Source organism: Canis aureus, chromosome 16, assembly GCF_053574225.1.
Source record: "Canis aureus isolate CA01 chromosome 16, VMU_Caureus_v.1.0, whole genome shotgun sequence".
Lineage (NCBI taxonomy): Eukaryota > Metazoa > Chordata > Mammalia > Carnivora > Canidae > Canis > Canis aureus.
This window is the reverse complement of record NC_135626.1, coordinates 34,632,423-34,649,708: the sequence shown is the minus strand read 5'-3', so window position 1 is coordinate 34,649,708 and position 17,286 is coordinate 34,632,423. Positions and strand designations below refer to the sequence as shown.

At 55.8% G+C, this 17,286-nt stretch overlaps 2 protein-coding genes across 30 annotated transcripts in view; both read left to right on the top strand.

Annotated features, from left to right (window-relative positions):
- Nucleotides 1-4,725, top strand: part of CACNA1G (calcium voltage-gated channel subunit alpha1 G) — a 63,395-nt gene extending 58,670 nt beyond the window's left edge. For 15 of the 27 annotated variants that reach the window (XM_077852748.1, XM_077852744.1, XM_077852743.1 and 12 more), the window contains 3 exons: nt 1,886-2,063; nt 2,349-2,518; nt 3,684-4,725. In XM_077852748.1, coding sequence (XP_077708874.1) covers nt 1,886-2,063; nt 2,349-2,518; nt 3,684-4,418 — 1,083 coding nt within the window. In that variant the 3' untranslated portion in view covers nt 4,419-4,725. Of the gene's footprint in view, nt 1-31; nt 167-1,885; nt 2,064-2,348; nt 2,519-3,683 lie in introns of all 27 variants that reach the window. The other 12 variants (XM_077852736.1, XM_077852749.1, XM_077852741.1 and 9 more) reach the window with 1 other exon arrangement.
- Nucleotides 4,726-12,257: 7,532 nt separating this feature from the next.
- The window catches only part of ABCC3 (ATP binding cassette subfamily C member 3), a 47,128-nt gene continuing 42,099 nt past the window's right edge, over nt 12,258-17,286 (top strand). For all 3 annotated transcript variants that reach the window (XM_077852761.1, XM_077852760.1, XM_077852762.1), the window contains exon 1: nt 12,258-12,385. In XM_077852761.1, the coding sequence (XP_077708887.1) occupies nt 12,356-12,385 (30 nt within the window). In that variant the 5' untranslated portion in view covers nt 12,258-12,355. The remainder of the gene's footprint in view (nt 12,386-17,286) is intronic.

Here is a 17,286-nt window from a genome sequence, read left to right as displayed (position 1 = left end):
CTTACGCCTGATCATCTCTCTCCCTGTCTAGATCCCTCTAGCTGAGATGGAGGCTCTGTCTCTGACGTCAGAGATTGTGTCTGAACCGTCCCACTCTCTAGCTCTGACGGATGACTCTTTGCCTGATGACACTCACACACTCTTACCTAGTGCCCTGGACAGCAATGTACTTACACATGGCCCCTCACTGCTCCCCCAGCCTCCCCAGGGGCTGGGCTGGCTGCAGGGCTCCAGATCCCCCCCACTCCTCTCTCTTGGCCACCAGGCCCCACCCAGAGGCATCACCCAGCAGGCGCTTGGTGCCCAAGGCTTCGCTAGGTCTTTCCCAGTTCCCCACTGTGGGCAAAGAAATTAGATAATATTAAATTGGGGCCTCGAGAGCCCAGGGGCACAGTTAAGAAAGAGTGAATCCAGACATCCAGGAGTAACACAGCCCAAAACAGAGGTGGCATCAGGCAGCTGACCTGATGCAGAGTCAGTCTCTGTATTTGGAGCCTGTGCCAGCCAGCCCTTCCCCTCCCCGCCCCCCTCCTTCCCACCTCCCTGCAACATGAGCCATTCCCCTCTATGGAGTGGGTGAAAGCCACATCTCTGCTGCTACCACTGTGCCCTTCTGCCTGGGGGGTGGGGGGTGGGGCTGTCCCTGTCTCCTCTGTGACTGTCCCTGTGTGTCCCCATGTCGCGGGAGGTGGGTGGTTCTTTGTGTTTGGGACAGCTTCTCCTCCCTTGCCCAGCTCCCCTTCCCCTACAGACTGAGAGCAGCCCCCTCCTCCCTGCCTTCCCCCTCCTCTTAGGACTTAAGAGACAGGGTCCCCTTCCTCATAGCAGGGTTCAGCTGAGGTAGGGGCTTGACCACAGACTGGGAGGTCCCTCAGGGTCTTGGGGTGGCTGGCAGAAATGGAGCCTGGGCTCAGAGAGGAAGCAAAAGATGCAGACTCTTCCAACAGGCCCAACTGGGGCTGCTTAACTGGCTGGGCCTGCATGGGAACAAGAACCCTCCAGCCTCTCTGAGAACTAGGAATGGAGGGTACAAGGGACCCCAAACAGGAAAGGGGTCACAGGGAGATGGAGAAGTCTTTGGGGAACAAACCTTGGCTCCCTCCAGCTGAGGTCAAAGCCTGATTACTGCTTTCCTTTGAAACAAACTCAAAAAAACTCACTCTCAACCCCAATCTGTCCAGTAAGGGAGGTCCTGAGTCCATAGTACTTAGGCCTTGCGCCCCACCTCCCATTTGCTACCTGCCAGTCATTGAGATATTAAAAGGTGGGGGAAGCCAGGCAGGTAAGCCAGCTGACATTCCCCACTGGTCACCTGTCATCAAACCCACATTAACCCAGATCATGTGCAATGCTGGGTCCTGGGGCTGTCTTAAAACATTGGGTGGTGAGGCAGGCCCGGCTCACGGGGTGGGTCCTCCTCACTCCCCACCCCACCCCCCAGCCCCAGCACAGGGATAGGGGAGCGCTTTTAGCTTTTCATCCTCTGCCCTCCACTGTGATGCTTCAGAGCCTCTTAATGGGGCCCTGGGAACCATCTCTTGAACCACTTGCTGGGCCAGGCCTGGGGGCTGCTCTCCCTTTTTTGGACACCTTCTCACTCCTCCACTCTCCCCACCTGGAGGCTCTGAAGTGATGCGGTACTGGATAGCTTTCTGGGGCAGGGACTCCTCCCACCTGCTTCCCTGCTGTGCTAGAGGGCTCATCCATGCTCTGCCCTCTCTTCCCCCATCAACTAACTCATCCCATTACTGCCCTGCGGTGGGGAGGGGATGGGACCAGAGCCCGGGTGGGGAAGCTTCTGGTTTCTGTTTTCCAGCTCTGCCTCAGTTAGACAATCCGGATGCCCCCCTCTTTCCCCCACCTCCCGCCCCTGCTCCTTTTGCAGATGGAGCCCCACCCCGAGGAGATGCCCCTTGCACTGGGACTGGACCTGCTGACTGTGAGGAAGTCTGGGGTCAGCCGGACACACTCCCTGCCCAATGACAGCTACATGTTCCGGGACGGAGGCACCGCTGAGGGGTCCCTAGGATGCAGAAGCTGGGGGCTCCCCAAAGCTCAGTCAGGTAGCAGGGCTCAAGCAGGCCAGCTTGGCTCACACAGGGAGACCCTATCCTTGCCTACGCCCCGTCCTGACCTGGGCAGGGGGGCCACTGAGGCAGCAAGACAGGTCTCTCTGCCCTCCAGGGGGCCCCCAACCTGTGAAGAGTGGCTTTCAATCCAGGGTGAGAGGTCTGGGGTGAGGGTGGAGGCCCCAGTGGGTGAAGGAGCAAGGAGGGAAGGGACTTAGGTGAGAGCCAGACCACTGACCTTCCTGCTCTCCTCTCTCCTCCTCCCTACTCTGCTCGCAGGCTCTGTCTTATCTGTCCACTCGCAGCCAGCAGACACCAGCTACATCCTGCAGCTTCCCAAAGACACACCTCACCTGCTCCAGCCCCACAGCGCTCCCACCTGGGGCACCATTCCCAAACTGCCCCCACCAGGCCGCTCCCCCTTGGCTCAGAGGCCACTCAGGCGCCAGGTGAGCAGGTGTGGACAGGTGGGCCTGGGCCCGGGGCTGGCCTCTCTGCTGGAAACCCTCGGCTGTTGGTGATGGCCAGGGTTGCCACTTTCATTCTTTCAGCAGACGTTCATTGTGTGCTGACCATGTGCCAGAGACAGTTCTAGGTCCTTGGGACACAGTACCGGGCACAGCAGAAGTGGTCTATGCCCTTTGAGTGTTTATATTCCCCTCTTTTCTTTCACTGAGGAGGCCTGGAGACCAGGCCAGGGACACAGGTCCACTTGGCAGGAGAACACACATCTCTGAATTCCCTTTCCCTGGCCCAGAGGCGACTCCCAATTATTCTCTGGGATTCTAGACTTAGCTAAGGGACACACGGCACATTTTAGGTACCTCTGCCTTTGGCCAAACCTGGGGCCCACCTTCCAGGGGCACAGAGCTGAGGCTCAGGCAGGCAGGTGAGACTGGTCTGCCCCTACTGTGACAAGGCCGCAGCCTGTGCCCTGTGTGCCCTTATGTGTGATCATGGCCACATGAGAATCTGCTCGATGCTGCACACTTGACCCAGGCCCAGTCCCCATCCATTTTACAAAGATTCACAGAGCAGCTTCCCTGTGCTGGGCACTGGGGCCGCAGCCCCTGCCCTCTGGAACTCACAATCTAACTGGAGATGTAAATGCCAGCAGACCATTGCAACAACAGGCCACAGCTGCTGGGATGCTCCTGTGTCATGGTGCATCAGGGAGCAAAGAGGAGGAAGGGGTTAGTTTTCAGGTAGAGATTGTCAGGCGCTGTGTCAGAGAGAATCTGAGCCTGTAAATTTGAGGGGTATTTGTCATTTGAGAAGGATCTTCTAGGCCAAAGAAATAGCCTATGCACAGCATGGGAGCAGAGCCAGGCCAGTGCTTTCTTGTGTCCCAGGGGCTGGGAGCTTCAGAGAGTGATTCCTGCAGGCATCGGGGAAGGCCAGGGCAGCAGGCATGGTGGGCAGCAGAAGCCAGGCTGCACATATGTAGCCCCTGTCTCCCAGCAAGAGCAAATACTGACATTCCTGCTTAGGGTGGGCCTGTAGGGGGAGGTGGGGGTTATCTGGTTTGACCAGGATGGAGTGGGGGGAGGGGAGGATGACAGTCCATGGGACAGTAGAAGCCCCTGGGCTGAGCCCTCCTCCCACCTCCCATAGGCAGCAATAAGGACTGATTCTCTGGACGTTCAGGGCCTGGGCAGCCGGGAAGACCTGCTGTCCGAGGTGAGTGGGCCCTCCCCACCTCTGGCCCGGGCCTCCTCCTTCTGGGGCCACTTGGGCGCCCAGATGCAGCAGCATCCCCACCGCCAGAGCAAGATCTCGAAGCACATGCCCCCGCCAGCCCCCCGCCCAGGCTCAGAAACCACCTGGAGCAAAGACCCACCCGAGACCAGAAGCAGCTTAGAGCTGGACACGGAGCTGAGCTGGATTTCAGGAGACCTCCTGACCGTGGGCAGCCAGGAGGAGCCCCCGTCCCCACGGGACCTGAAGAAGTGTCACAGCGTGGAGGCCCAGAGCTGCCGGCGCAGGCCTGCGTCCTGGCTGGATGAACAGAGGAGACACTCCATCGCGGTCAGCTGCCTGGACGGCGGCTCCCAACCCAGCCTGGGCCCCGGCCCCTCTAGCCTTGGCGGCCAGCCTCTTGGGGGACCTGGAAGCCGGCCCAAGAAAAAACTCAGCCCACCTAGTATCTCCATAGACCCCCCAGAGAGTCAGGGCCCTCGGCCCCCACCCAGCCCCGGCGTCTGCCTCCGGCGGAGGGCTCCGTCCAGCGACTCCAGGGACCCCTCGGCCTCCGGCCCCCCTGACAGCATGGCTGCCTCGCCCCCCCCAAAGAAAGACGTGCTGAGTCTCTCTGGTTTAGCCTCTGACCCAGCAGACCTGGACCCCTGAATCCTGCCCCACTCCCCTTTCTCCACTGGGTGCCAAATCCTAGCTCCTCCTCCCGGGCTATGTTCCTGAAAAACGTTGCATATGGACTCCAAGGAGGCGCTCCTCCCCGCCTCAGTGGGGCTGGGAACCTGCGAGCCCACCTTCCAGAGCGTTAGGAGCAGCAGCCCTGGCCACCCTGGCTCCAGGCGGAAAGAGAGAGGCCCAGTGCAGCTGAGGTTCCCAACGCCAGGAGCTACTGGGAGAAAGCAATACGTTTGTGCAGAATCTCTATGTATATTCTATTTTATTAAATTAATTGAATCTAGTATATGCGGGATGTACGGCATTTTGTGACTGAAGAGACTTGTTTCCTTCTACTTGTATGTGTCTCAGAATATTTTTGAGGCGAAGGCGTCTGTCTCTTGGCTATTTTAACCCAAAATAACCAGTCTAGTTATATTCCCTCTTCTTGCAAAGCACAAGCTGGGACCGAGAGTGCATTACAGCTCTGCCCGGGTGGCCCATCTTCAGCGGAGAGCGAGAACCACTTCGGAAACTGTAATGTAACTTATTTTCTCCTTTAACCTCGCCATCATTTTCTGTAGGAAAAAAAAAAGAGAGAGAAAAAGAGAAAAATAAGATTTTACAAATGAAATGGAACCTTTTTATATATATATATATATATACATACATACATATCTATATCTATATCTATATCTATAATAAAGTAATTTTCCAAAATAAAAAGTTAATCACGGTCCAGAGTAAAAGCAAAAGGGACAGAGTTAGGCTTTTCCAGGTGGCCCTGGAGAAAAGACCCCTGGAGCTGGGGAGTGGGCAGAGGGCAAGGAGTGGGGTCAGAGCTGCCTCAGTGTGCTTGAGTGTGTGTGTGGTGTCTGTCCGTCCATCTGTCTGTTTGGCCGGGAGAGAGAACACCTCCCGGGAGGGCTGCACCCTTGCAGCCTCACGTCCCCCGGGGCCAGGGAGGAGGGAAGCCCCTCTGCTGGCTGGAAGGCTGGGCAAGCAGGGTTCACTGCTTCTACCAAAGCTTTATCGCTTCCTCTTAGCCAGGCAGCTCTGTGAATGTAATTCCAGATTAACTCTTATTTCTGCTGACAGCTATCAGCCGCACATTGAAAGCTGGAAATTGGCATAATGAAGCTGTTTTGGTTAATGGGGCCGACTGAGACTGGGGGAGACGGCCTCAGCTGCTGCCAAGGGGATCTGTGGGTTGGTGGGGGAAGGGCCGGCGCTTCTGGACTTTCCTTCCTCGGCGCCCCGACCTGGGAAGTCTGGGCTTTAGCCTCCCTCCTCAGGGGTCCTGCTGACTGGCACTGTGGGTACTGCTCCATCAAGCTGGCAATGGGATTAAGCTCTGCACACGGAGAGGGCTGCTCCCTCCTGAGATCCAGGGGGCCGCCAGGCCAAAGGTGACCTCCCGGTGGAGTCGGTCTGGCCCAGCGACCAGGCTGCGGAGTGTGGAGTTGGCCCCCTGGGGGGTGATGAATGAGCTCCATCTAGGTGTTTACATGGTCTGCTGCTGCCTGCTCAGTGGGAGCCAGCGGGAGGAGGAAGGGGGTGAAGGCTGGCACTGGAGGGATGGGGTGGGGGGAGGAGGAGGAGGGGAGGAGGGAGAGGGGAGGATGGGCTACTGGTGTGGCCCAGAACCTCCTTTCTGGTGCTACCTTGTCAATATTCTTGTCTGAAACCCTGGTGCCAAGAGGCAGTGCCACAGGCCTCAACCACAGGCTCAGCCGGCCTGTTCCCCTGCCAGCCACCGCAAACATCCACCCCAACCCTACTCCCTTGAACATCCTTACCTCCTCATTCCCAGGGCCCTTGGAACCTCAAAGGCCGCTCCAGGGGGCTGACAGGCCCCTACTCTGCCCCCCTCTGAACTTGGGATGAGTTTGGGATGGGGCGATGCCAGGCTGCAGGGGCACCTGGAGGCTTTGTCCCATCTTGTTTCCTAAGCTGATGAAAGTATTTCTGATTGCTCTTCTGGACAGAAATGATACTACTCCTTGAAGCAAACACCTGGTTTTATCCTCTTGGAGTGTAGAGTGGGACTCTTTTTCCTCTGGCCTCTTTGGGTGGAGAGAGGGGGGGTACTTGTAGGAGCTACCTTTATTTTTTTTTTAAGCATAGCTGTACAAAATTCCTAGAGTTTTGTCCACCTGGGTCTGCAGATTAAGCTTTTATATTTTTGTAGAATTCTGTAGCTGTCCATTCCCTAATGAGGGTGTGAGAGTTGGGGAGAGGGCTCTGGGGTCTTTTGTTCTTCTAATGGTTGGAGGATTCTGGGTCAAGATGAAGCCAGAGAGCTTGGCTTCTACATCTCAGGCTTCTCCCCTATCCCTGCCTCCAGGAACCCCCGGAGTCAACGTGGATATTTCATGTAGCAGAATCTTGGCCTCTCTCCCAGCAATCTCCCCCAACAATGTAAAATCTTTACCAATGGTAAAGGTTGTGTCTTATTAAAAATGGAAATAGGGGGGACGCCTGGGTGGCTCAGTGGTTGGGCATCTGCCAGTTTAGTGCCTGCCTTCGGCCCAGGGCGTGGTCCTGGAGACCCGGGATCGAGTCCCATGTCGGGTTCCCTGCATGGAGCCTGCTTCTCCCTCTGCCTGTGTTTCTGCCTCTCTCTCTCTCTGTCTCATGAATAAATAAATAAAATCTTTAAAAATAAATAAATAAAATCTTTTTAAAAATAATAAATAAGTTAATCTTAAAAGAAAGTGGAAATAGGGGCACCTGCGTGGCTCAGTTGATGAAGCGTCTGACTCTTGGTTTCTGCTCAGGTCCTGATCTCAGGGTGGTGGGATGGAGCACCAGGTCTGGTCTGTGCTCACCGGGGGCTCTGCTTCCGATTCTCTCTCTCCCTCTGCCCCTCCCCCCACTTACATGCAGTCTGTCTCTCTCTCTCAAGTGAATAAATCTCAAAAAAAAAAAAAAGTGGAAAAAACAACACTGCTGAATCTTATTAACAGTAGTAATAATGATGATGCAAACCTCATGACATTTGTCTGGATGGCTGTATCTGCTCTAGGGTACATGAGGGAGTGGAGGAGCCCGAAGGAGGCTGGGAGGGGGAGGGGCTGGTGGCAGCAAAGTAGGTCTTGGATTAAGGCCTCCAGGGACAGGGCTGGAACTGGCCAGGAGCTTCAGGTGTGTGGGAGCCTTTGGAGGTAAGAATGTGCATCCTGGCACTTCTGCTCTCAGCCTTCTCCTTGGGGGTTCAGAGGAAATTGTGTCAACAGCTGCAGGCCTCCACCTCGGGCTTGTCTGCTTCTGCTTCCTCCACCCCAAGACTCCAGGAAAAGGTCTGCCTGGGGGTGGGGGGTGGGGACTAGGAAGAGGAGAGCTGAGCTGGTGCTAAAAACAAATCTGAAGCTCCTCTGCAATCTCTCACTTACTCCTCACAACACCCTAACCAGGAGGATACCATTGCTTCCATTTTCTCATGAGGCAATGGGTTCAGAGAGGTTTAGTAACCTGCCCAAGATCACACAGGGGAAACCACAGAGTTGGGATTTCATCCTAGGTCCGGCCAACCTCTAGCCCACTGGCTTCGCATAACCCAGCCTCTTCTCATCGTAGAGGGAGTGGGACGACGACGTGGTGCAAAGAATCCTGGTCACGAAACAACTTCCCTGGGAGGCATTTTCCAAGGCAGTCACATTTGTGACTGTGTTCATAGAAATGGGCTCCCAGCTTGGCATACTCGGAAGCTTAAAGGAGCCCACACCTTGCGCGAGGAGAGACGTTTAACCACAAGAGAAGGCGTTCCCTCAGCTCCAGGTGCGCTCGTCCAAGGGCTAGCCACGGCTGGCTCTGTGATCACCCAGTTTCCCAGGCATCTTTTCTCTGGCCTTATGCTGCCCTTGAACCACAGAGCGCTGGCTCCCCTTCCCCACCTCCCATCCCTTTGTCCTTCTTGTCCTCTCCCCGTGCCCCTCCCAGGCCTCTCCCACTTTCCAAACAGCTTTTTCCTCCATCGTCACCCCTGGTCCCCACCCATCATAACCTAGTTCCCCATGGCCTCCTCTCCCCTTTCCTGGGTCAGCTGAGCAACCAGACCTGGAGGGCTGGCCACGGTGGTGCAGTGAGGACCTCAGACACCAGGTGGCAGCACAAGGTATCTTCCCCTGGGGCCACCATGTGCCTCTTCTGTAGAGGGACCTGACTAGGGAGAGGACACCACACCGACAGACACCTTCTATAGACGGGGGCTCTGCATAGCCCCCCAAAGGAGGAAACACGCTCCCGGGCCCAATGAAGGACTCGTCTGTGCATAGGGAATCCCAGCTATGGGAGTGCTGAGCCCACAGTGCCCAGTGACCCCTGTCTGGGGCCAGGGGACCCAGGACTAACCCGCGACAGTGGCTGCCAGGAGCCAGTTGAGTTGTGGGCCGGCCCTCCACTCTGAGGACACAGCAAGGCAGGTCAAGGTGGTGGCAGCTCCAGCAAACACCCAGGAGGGAAATCTGCTAAGAACTTCAGAACTCGACTGAGCCCCGGTCCAGGTGCGGGAGCTGCTGACTGTGGCCCACGGAGCTAATTAATTCCTGCTTTGAAAACTCCTGAACCGGGCACAGCAGCCAGCGCTCACACGCATGCCAAATCAGATCAAGTGCGGGTTGCCGAGCCCATGAGGGGCGTCTGTGTGGGGCCCCACCAGGCAGGATCGGACAAAACAAGGCCTGCCCCACTACCTGGGAGGAGAGAAGGGGGAGGCTGGAGTCTGGGAGCTGGATCTGGTTTGGGGGTGCTCCGGGCCTTCAAGGAACCACAAAGGGCTCAAAAGACTAGGGCAGTGAGTGAAGGAGAGAACTAGAATAACCTTTTCTATTCCACGCCCCTCCCTGCTCTAGTTCCCACCTGGCTCCCTCCTCCTCACAACCTTCACAACATTTCCTGTCCCTTGGTCTCCCTGTCCCCACCTTGCTTTGCTTTCTTCTTCTCTGCTGTCATTCCTGCTCAGAGCTGTACCTTGCAATTATCTTTCCATCTCCCTGCCAGAAAATCTCTGCTGGGTTCCCCTGGGATGCGCACCAGTGGGGGAGGCGCAGCACACACACACTCTGTCCATCCCTCCTGGAGCTGCAGTCAGTTGAAGCGGAGGATGGGGCCGGGGTAACAAAGCTGGGGGAGGTGCAGCCCCTGTTTCTGCTGCAGCCCAACCCACAGATCTCTATTCCTCCTCTCAGAAGCTTCCGGATGGAAACATCTTGGTTTTGGAAAGTCTAAAGCAGAGTGGACGGTGCCCACTGCTGGGACTCTAGCTGAGACCACAGTGTCCTCACCACTTATAACTTCTTCTAAGGACATGAGATGCTTGGTTAGTCAGTCAACAAACATTTCCTGAGGCTCAGCTTTGCCAGGCACTGTCCCGGGTGCTGAAGATATGGCAATAAATAAGTGTGTTTGGTCTCCATTCTGAAGGTATGCACAGTCCCCTGGGAGAGGTGAGCAAGAGGATCAGTGAGTATAATGAGGGCAGGAGGGAGACGGTGTGGAGAAGGGTCCCTAGCCCAGGGGTGAGGGAGTTTCACAGGAGGCTTTGGGGAGGCTGTGGGACTTGAACACAATCTCCAGGGATGGGTAGAGTTTGCCAGGTGCAGAAAGAGAGCTGAGGTGTAGGGAGGGGACTGTGCCCAGCACCCTGAAGGTGGGCTGAGGGGCACAAGTGCAACAGCTAAGGACACCAGAAATGCATCCTGCCCGAGCAGCCACATGGAGACAGCCCGGCACTGGGGAGACGGGGAGCTCATCCCACCTCTGCCAGGATAAGACATCTCAGGGCCTATGTTTTCTTGCTCTGGTGAAACCAAAACTATCACATCCTAGGAGTTTTATGGCTATTATCCAAGGGCCATGCGAAACAGATCCCATTCCAAGAGAGGCCAGAAATGGCAGGACCCAGTGAATAATACCTCAAGAGAGACGAGAGAGGTTGAGGACGGCAAAGGTCCCCTCCCGTGATCTTGGAGGCTCCCACCCAATGCCATGAGCTCGGAGACAGCTCTTCCATGGCAAGACGGGACGGCGCTTCAACCCCAACACTGAAGATGGAAACTGAAGGTCCTGGCCCCAAACTAGAGGAAGAGTTGAAGGAGGAACCCCAATTGCTCACCACAGAAGCCTGGATCACCAGGGCTGGGAGAGACCTTAGATGGCTTTCTGTCCAAGTTGTTCAAGAAACCAAGTACCAGAGACCTCAAGGGCCTTGTTGAGGTCACACAGCATACAAAAGTTACTGCCCGAGGCAGGGAGGGGGTTTGGAGGTGACTCCGTCAATCCCTGCCCTTGGGGACCTCAGACTGGCAGGGAAGACAGACTCTTCACAACTAAATATAATCCAAGACACTCTGTGACAAGATGTGAAAGCTCTGGAAAGTCTTGGGCTCAGAGATGGGGGCGGGGTGAAGGGCAATTGGGTCAGTGGAAGGGAGGGGGGCAGACAAAGGGCTGAGAGGACTTGCCTGGTGGAGGGGAAGCTGCCCCCCATCCCTCTGCCTGGGAGGGGGGAGCCTTGTCCACCCTGCTCTTTCCAGTGCAGCTCAGATCTCTGTTCCGATAGCTCACGGCATAGACTTCCTTCTGGTCACTTCCTGCCAGCCCAGAAGGACAGGCGCTGGCTGGCTACTTCTGTATTATATTGCTGGGCACCCACGCCTGCTGCTGAGCAGCCAAGGAGGGAAACACCTCTTGAGAACAAGTGCCAGAGAAGGGATCACCAGGGTGAACCCGGCAGACCCAGAAGACAGCACCAAGCTTGACCACAGGGTTGGGGAGATGAGGCCAGGAGAGAGATGGGGCAGAGGTGGAGGGTGGAGGGTAGGGAGGGCATGGGTGGGGATTCCTTCTCAGCCCCAATAAGGTGAATTGGCTTCTGTTGGGGGAATGAGAGATAGAAGGATGGAGGGGATACAACGTGTCCAAGCTGGGCCAAGCAAGAGAAGACCACTGAGCCCAAATCCCATTTTCCAGATGGAGAATGTGAAGACTCAGCCCTAGCAGTGTGCTAACGTGGAGATCTTTCTGGGGCCTCACCTGCCGGTCCCTCGCCCTGATCAGGGCCAGAGTGGAGGAAATTAACCCACGCCAGGGGCCGACTAAGTGTGCCAGGCAACATGCTTGATGCTTTACATACCTTTGCTGGGTACTCCCCAGAAGTAAGCCTGTGAACTAGGATTATCCCTGTTTTTCAGAAACAAAAGTAGAGGCACAGAGTGACACTGCAGCAACAGGCACAGGATCAGGGAGCCACAGAACCTCAGGAAGACAGCAATTTGAGAGGACCACGGGAAGGCACCATCTCTGATGCTAGGCGCCCCCCACACCTCCTGTCCTTAGGCACACAGGCCCCCGAGCTCCTCATGTGCTGTTTCTGCTAGTCCCCAGGTAACTCATGAGCAGAGAGGTAGACTCCCCAGGCGTCTGCACATGTAAGCAGTCCCATTTCACAGATGAGAAGACTGTGGTCCAGAGATGACCGAGACCTCATCAAGGATTTATTCACGGAGGGCGTCTTGCTAAGTCACCTTCCACAGCTCCATGACTCACCGCCTGGCGGAGTTGGTGGGGTGGGAGCAGGTGTGTGCGCCTCGGGCACAGATCCTGCCCCAGCCCCATCAGCCTCAGTGTTAGGAGGGGCATCTCTCCGGCACCGCCCACCGGCCAATCGACAGGGTTGTCACCGTGTCAGTGCCTCCCCACCCCTGACCCAAAGTCCTTCCGGGACCCGCAGTCATGCAGTCTCAGGGAGGCTCTGTTGCAATTGGCCGGGACAGGAGATTTGACCCAAAGAGCCGAGGGCAGGGCCTAGCGGGGTGGGCGGGGCGGAGCCCGGGGAGGGTGGGTGGTAGCGGAGGAGGAGGAGGCTCAGGGTGCTGCTGGGTCCTCGCCTGGCCTGGCTGCCGCACTCGCCTTCCTGGCCGCAGCGGCTCGGCCCCATGGACGCCCTGTGCGGCTCCAAGTTCTGGGTAAGGAGGCATCCCCGGACCGAGGGCGCGCACCTGACAGCCCCTGCGAGGGCCCTGGGGCGGGGGGACAATGTGACCCCGGGAGGAGCTCTGGCCGTGCTGCCCTGAGCCGGGGGCCCGGGGCCTCCCGGACCTGCCCTCCCTGCTGCAGAAAGAGCCTGGAAAGCGAGGCACACGAATCCGAAGGTGCCCCCACGTGGACTGGAGCTCGTTGTCCACTTTTACACCTGGCGCCTTCCCCTGTCCTGCATCCAGAGTGCCTGCCTTCTCAGCTAGGTAGTTTGGGAAGCTGGCTCTGCTTTCCTTCTTGGAAAGCATTCCTGCCACCGTCTTCTGTCTGGTGTTAGGAGCCCCTAGGGAACAGGAAGTCCCCCTCCAACCCTCTCCTTTTATAGATGGAGAAAGGGAGGCCCAGGAAGAGAAAAGGACTTGCTCAAAGTCACCTGCTTAGAAGAAAACAGAGCTGGGATAGAAAAGCAAGCCTTTGACTCCTGTCAAATCCATTTCTAAGGTGTCAGGCTACTTTATCGGGCTGCTGATTCCAGATCCCTTGCACAGTTCACGTGCATGAAATGTAGGCAGCCCAAGAGCTTTTTATAGCCTCCAAAACCTATGGACAGCAGCTCCCTTGGTCTTCACTGCAGCTCTGGGAGGCAGGTGGCGGTGTGTCTCCATTCTACAGGTGGTCTCAGATTCAAGGGGCTTGTCCATGGTCGTGGAGGGGATGCCCAGCCTAGGCTGGACTCAAACCCAGGACCTCTGATTTTTAATCTCTTGAGTCTTTTTCCCATTTCAAGTATCCGTACCTATATGCTTGATGTGTGTGTGCCTGGTGTGTGTGATCCATGGGTGTGTCCTGTGCAGGTATGCGTGCATGTGTGCTCATGTTTGTGTACATAGTGTGTGTATCCAATCAGAAACCCTGTTCGTGGGCTGTATTTGGCATGGGCGGAAGGGAGTGGTACATGGTTTTTTGAAACTTGGGACCTATAAAATAGAGTACCTATAAAATCGTATCTTTGAGCATCTCTTTTTCCCTCTGGGTCACTAATCAAAGATGGTGCAACCATCTTGCCCATCGACACAGAAACCCCCATCCATCATCCAACTTGAACTAATCACTGATTCACAAGTCCAGAGGTTGTACCTGTGGCCCATGAGTAAACTTTGCTTCATAGCTCACTGGAGTGTGGCCGGTATGGCCATGGCATGATCACGATGTAGCCAGGTAGAGGACATGCAAATCAAAGGGGCACATGCGCCTGGACCTCAAGTACAAAGGCTCCTTGTGGCTGGCCGGACAGTTAACCCCAAGAGCTTAGGACTGCCCAGAGACAGGCTCTGAGGAAGCGGAGGTAAAGATCGCCTGACTCCCTTATTGTTCCAAGCTTAGAGATCCTTTGACTCTATCATTCCAAGATATTGCAGAATCCAAGAGAACCCACAGAACTTGGGGCTTTTTTTTAAATTTTTATTTATTTATGATAGTCACACACAGATAGAGAGAGAGAGGCAGAGACACAGGCAGAGGGAGAAGCCGGCTCCATGCACCAGGAGCCCGACGTGGGATTCGATCCCGGGTCTCCAGGATCGCGCCCTGGGCCAAAGGCAGGCGCCAAACCGCTGCGCCACCCAGGGATCCCGAACTTGGGGCTTGGAGCAGCTAGCGCAGCCCCTTACTGCCAGGTTCAGGAAACTGTCAGCCAGGGAGGGAACGCACTGGCCAAGGTCATACATCAGTAAGTTGCCAAGCTCTGGAATGGGATGCAGGACCCCTAAGATATGGTTCCAACTTGGCCACTGCCTGACGGTGCATCCTTGGGCTTCTGGAACCCTTGTCCCTACACTTCTTGCTGCTCGTGAGGACCTCAACGTCTATGGGAGTCAGATGAATCCCTTGTGGTGCTGTCAGCTTGGATATCTCAAAGGACAGGAAATCACTCCTCTTCCCCATCCCAGTCTAAACACCTTCCATCTTCCACATGACCTCCTGGCTCCTGAAAGTCATGCCAGGCTGCACCCAGCATGGTGGGAGTCAAGAGGCAGGGTGGGGAGAAAGCGAGAAGGCTCCCAGCTACTCCTCTGGAAGTTTGCAGAGCTGCGACAAGGGAGGGCCTGAGGCCGTGAGTTCTGGGTGACATTCATGGTGGGCTAGTTTGCATCTCATTTGGATTATATATTATTCAGGCATACTTACCCCTGAATCTTTGATCTCAGAGGCCTGCAGGTGACCCATCTTGTGGGAAGTAGTTCAGGGCAGCGGGGCAGTACCTGAACCAGGAGTAAAGAGGCAGGGGTGGGGGCCCCCAACATGGTTCAGGACTGTTGGGCTGCTTGCTTTCCAAGCCTTGGCTAGCTTCCCTGCACAGCCTCAGTTACTCCACCTGTGAAACGGGGAAATAACCCGTCTCCTAACCACCTCACAAGATTGCCGTGGAGATCACATGAGTAGGGGATATGAAAGTTTTGAGAACTACAAAACTTTCTGTGGGTGACTGACAGGTCCTGATGTTCCTGGAAACAAGGGAAGTGAAAGAGTAATGAAGTTGGAAGCCGGAGTTTGGTCTGGAAAGGCCTAGAAGAAAGGGACTGACAGGGCTCCTGGGCCAGGGGCTCCTATTTCAGCTCTTGGCTGGGGATTGTGTGGCTCAATCCATCAGCCTCTGCCCCAGCTGAGTCAGAGGGCAGGAGATTCGAGGGGGGTCTGTGAGCCCCTGGACATGTGCACACACACCTGGGTACTCTCACACAGAATGCCCTGGGTGAACCATCTGTCTCTGTTTTCAACTCTCTCTCTCTTTTTTTTTTAAAGATTTTATTTATTCATGAGAGACACAGAGAGAGAGAGAGAGAGAGAGAGAAGCAGAGATACACGCAGGAGAAGCAGGCTCCACACAGGGAACCTGATGCGGGACTCGATCCTGGGACTCCAGGATCACTCCCTGGGCCAAAGGCAGGTGCTAAACCGCTGAGCCACCCAAGGATCCCCTTCAACTCTCACGTCTGCCACTTTGGGGTAGATCACCAGCATCTCTGAGTGCACCTTGGGATTTTTTTGCGAAATAAATCCCAAATGACTGAACTGTAACAAGTGCCCAGGGCTAATGAGGCCAAAGCAAAGATGCCTCTCGATTGAAGAGGCGGTAGTGTTCCTTTGTTGGCCGGTTGCCTCCTACATGGAGAATTACCTTCTGTTATGAGCACTAGAAACAGGGAAGCACTCCTGTGGTAAAGATAATACAAGTGCTTTCAGGAGGTCTTGACCTATTTGCAGAATTAGCCTTGATGTGATGTCCCAGGAAGCTCTTGGGAGGCTGATGTTGGCTTACATTCTGACCGTGAGAACAGTCCAAAGATGGCACAGAGTGCTTGAAAAGTAGTGAGCTCCCCAACACTGAGGGTATGCAAGCATATGGCAAGTGACCACTTGGTAGGGATGCTGGAGAGAGGATTCAAGCCAAGGAAGGAGTTGGGGTCCTACCCTGAAATTCTGTGACCAACTAGGACGAGGGAAGTTGTGACCACGGGAAGATTCACAGGTTCTTTCTCTGAACTTCCCTGACCTTTTTTCACCCGGCTCCCACTCCACTTTGGACGTAGAGTTTGTGCAACAGCACCTCTTGGTAGAGACCTATGGGTCTGCCCTGGTCAGGCACCAGCACCTTCACTGTTCCCTTGGCCATCTGCCCACCCGCGGCTGCCTGTCCACCCAGCAGCCCTCATCCTGTGGAGGCTCAGCATCCTGTGTCTGCCGCTCCAGTCCAGCTAGTTCTATCCTGTCACTCACTAGCTCTGTGACTTATGGCAAGTCGCTCACCCTCTCTGGGCTCCAGCTGAACTTAGGTGGGCTCCAGGGGTCCCCTTCAAGTCCAGTTTCCCAGTGCTGATTCTGTGAGGCTGATCTTTAGCCTCACAGCCCGGGCCATGATGAGAGCCCTCCAAATATTAGGGTATTAGAGTCTCTGGCTTGCTTCTGGGTCTTTGCCCAACCCAGTAGGTGGCTACTGGGACATAGGAGTAATGGACTCTGATTTCAATGTACTTTGACTCTCAAATAAAGATAATGACTTGCAAAGGTGTGGGGAGACTGGCAAAAGCAAGGCTGTGAGGTAGGCAGGGGGGTGGGATGTGGGTACCCCTCAGCCTAGTGAGCACCAGCAGTTCCCCTTGAGAACCCAGTCCTCCCTGCCCCATGAGGGCCTCTAGCATCCCCTCCCTCCATCCCAGCTGCTGGGGCTAGACCACTTGGAGCTCCCTAAGCTCCTGGCTCCCTTGTGGCCCTAGGCTGGCTCCTCCCCAGCCCTGTTATTCCCCAGACAGCCCCTGGACCTAAGTCTTGAGGGCCAGAGATTTAGGGAAGGAAGTGAGTCAGAAGTAGCATTTGGGAGGGAACTTTGGCACGCGCTGTCTGCTGGCCCCCAGACTGAGCACAGGGCTGGCCTCCCCAGGGAGAGAGCGCCCAGCAGGGCCTGCCAGCTGACTCACACAGGAGACAGGATCAGAGCACCCGGGTCTTGTCTTCTTGGTGGGGTTGTCCCGGGCAACAGGTGGACAGGCTCCCTGAGAGGGGGGGTGACACTTAGGTGTGCCACTGCTGGGGGACTGGGCCTCTCCCTGCCCCCCCACCCCCCATCTTGGAGTTGTTCCTGTTTCCTGAAACTGGGTATTGTTCAGAAGGGCCTAACCCTCGGATAGGATCTCTCCTCGATGGGTGTTCAGGCTTCTAGCCCAGTGGCTCCCAGAGCCACAGCTAGCGTGTTGCCCTATGATGGCAGCTCCTTCCCCTCAGCTCTGGGAGAAGAACCGCAGCAAGGGAGTGGATTCGGAGGTGGGCTACATTCGAGGAAAGGAGATTTTTAACATTTCAGGTGATCTGGACACCTGTGGGATGTCATGTCAGA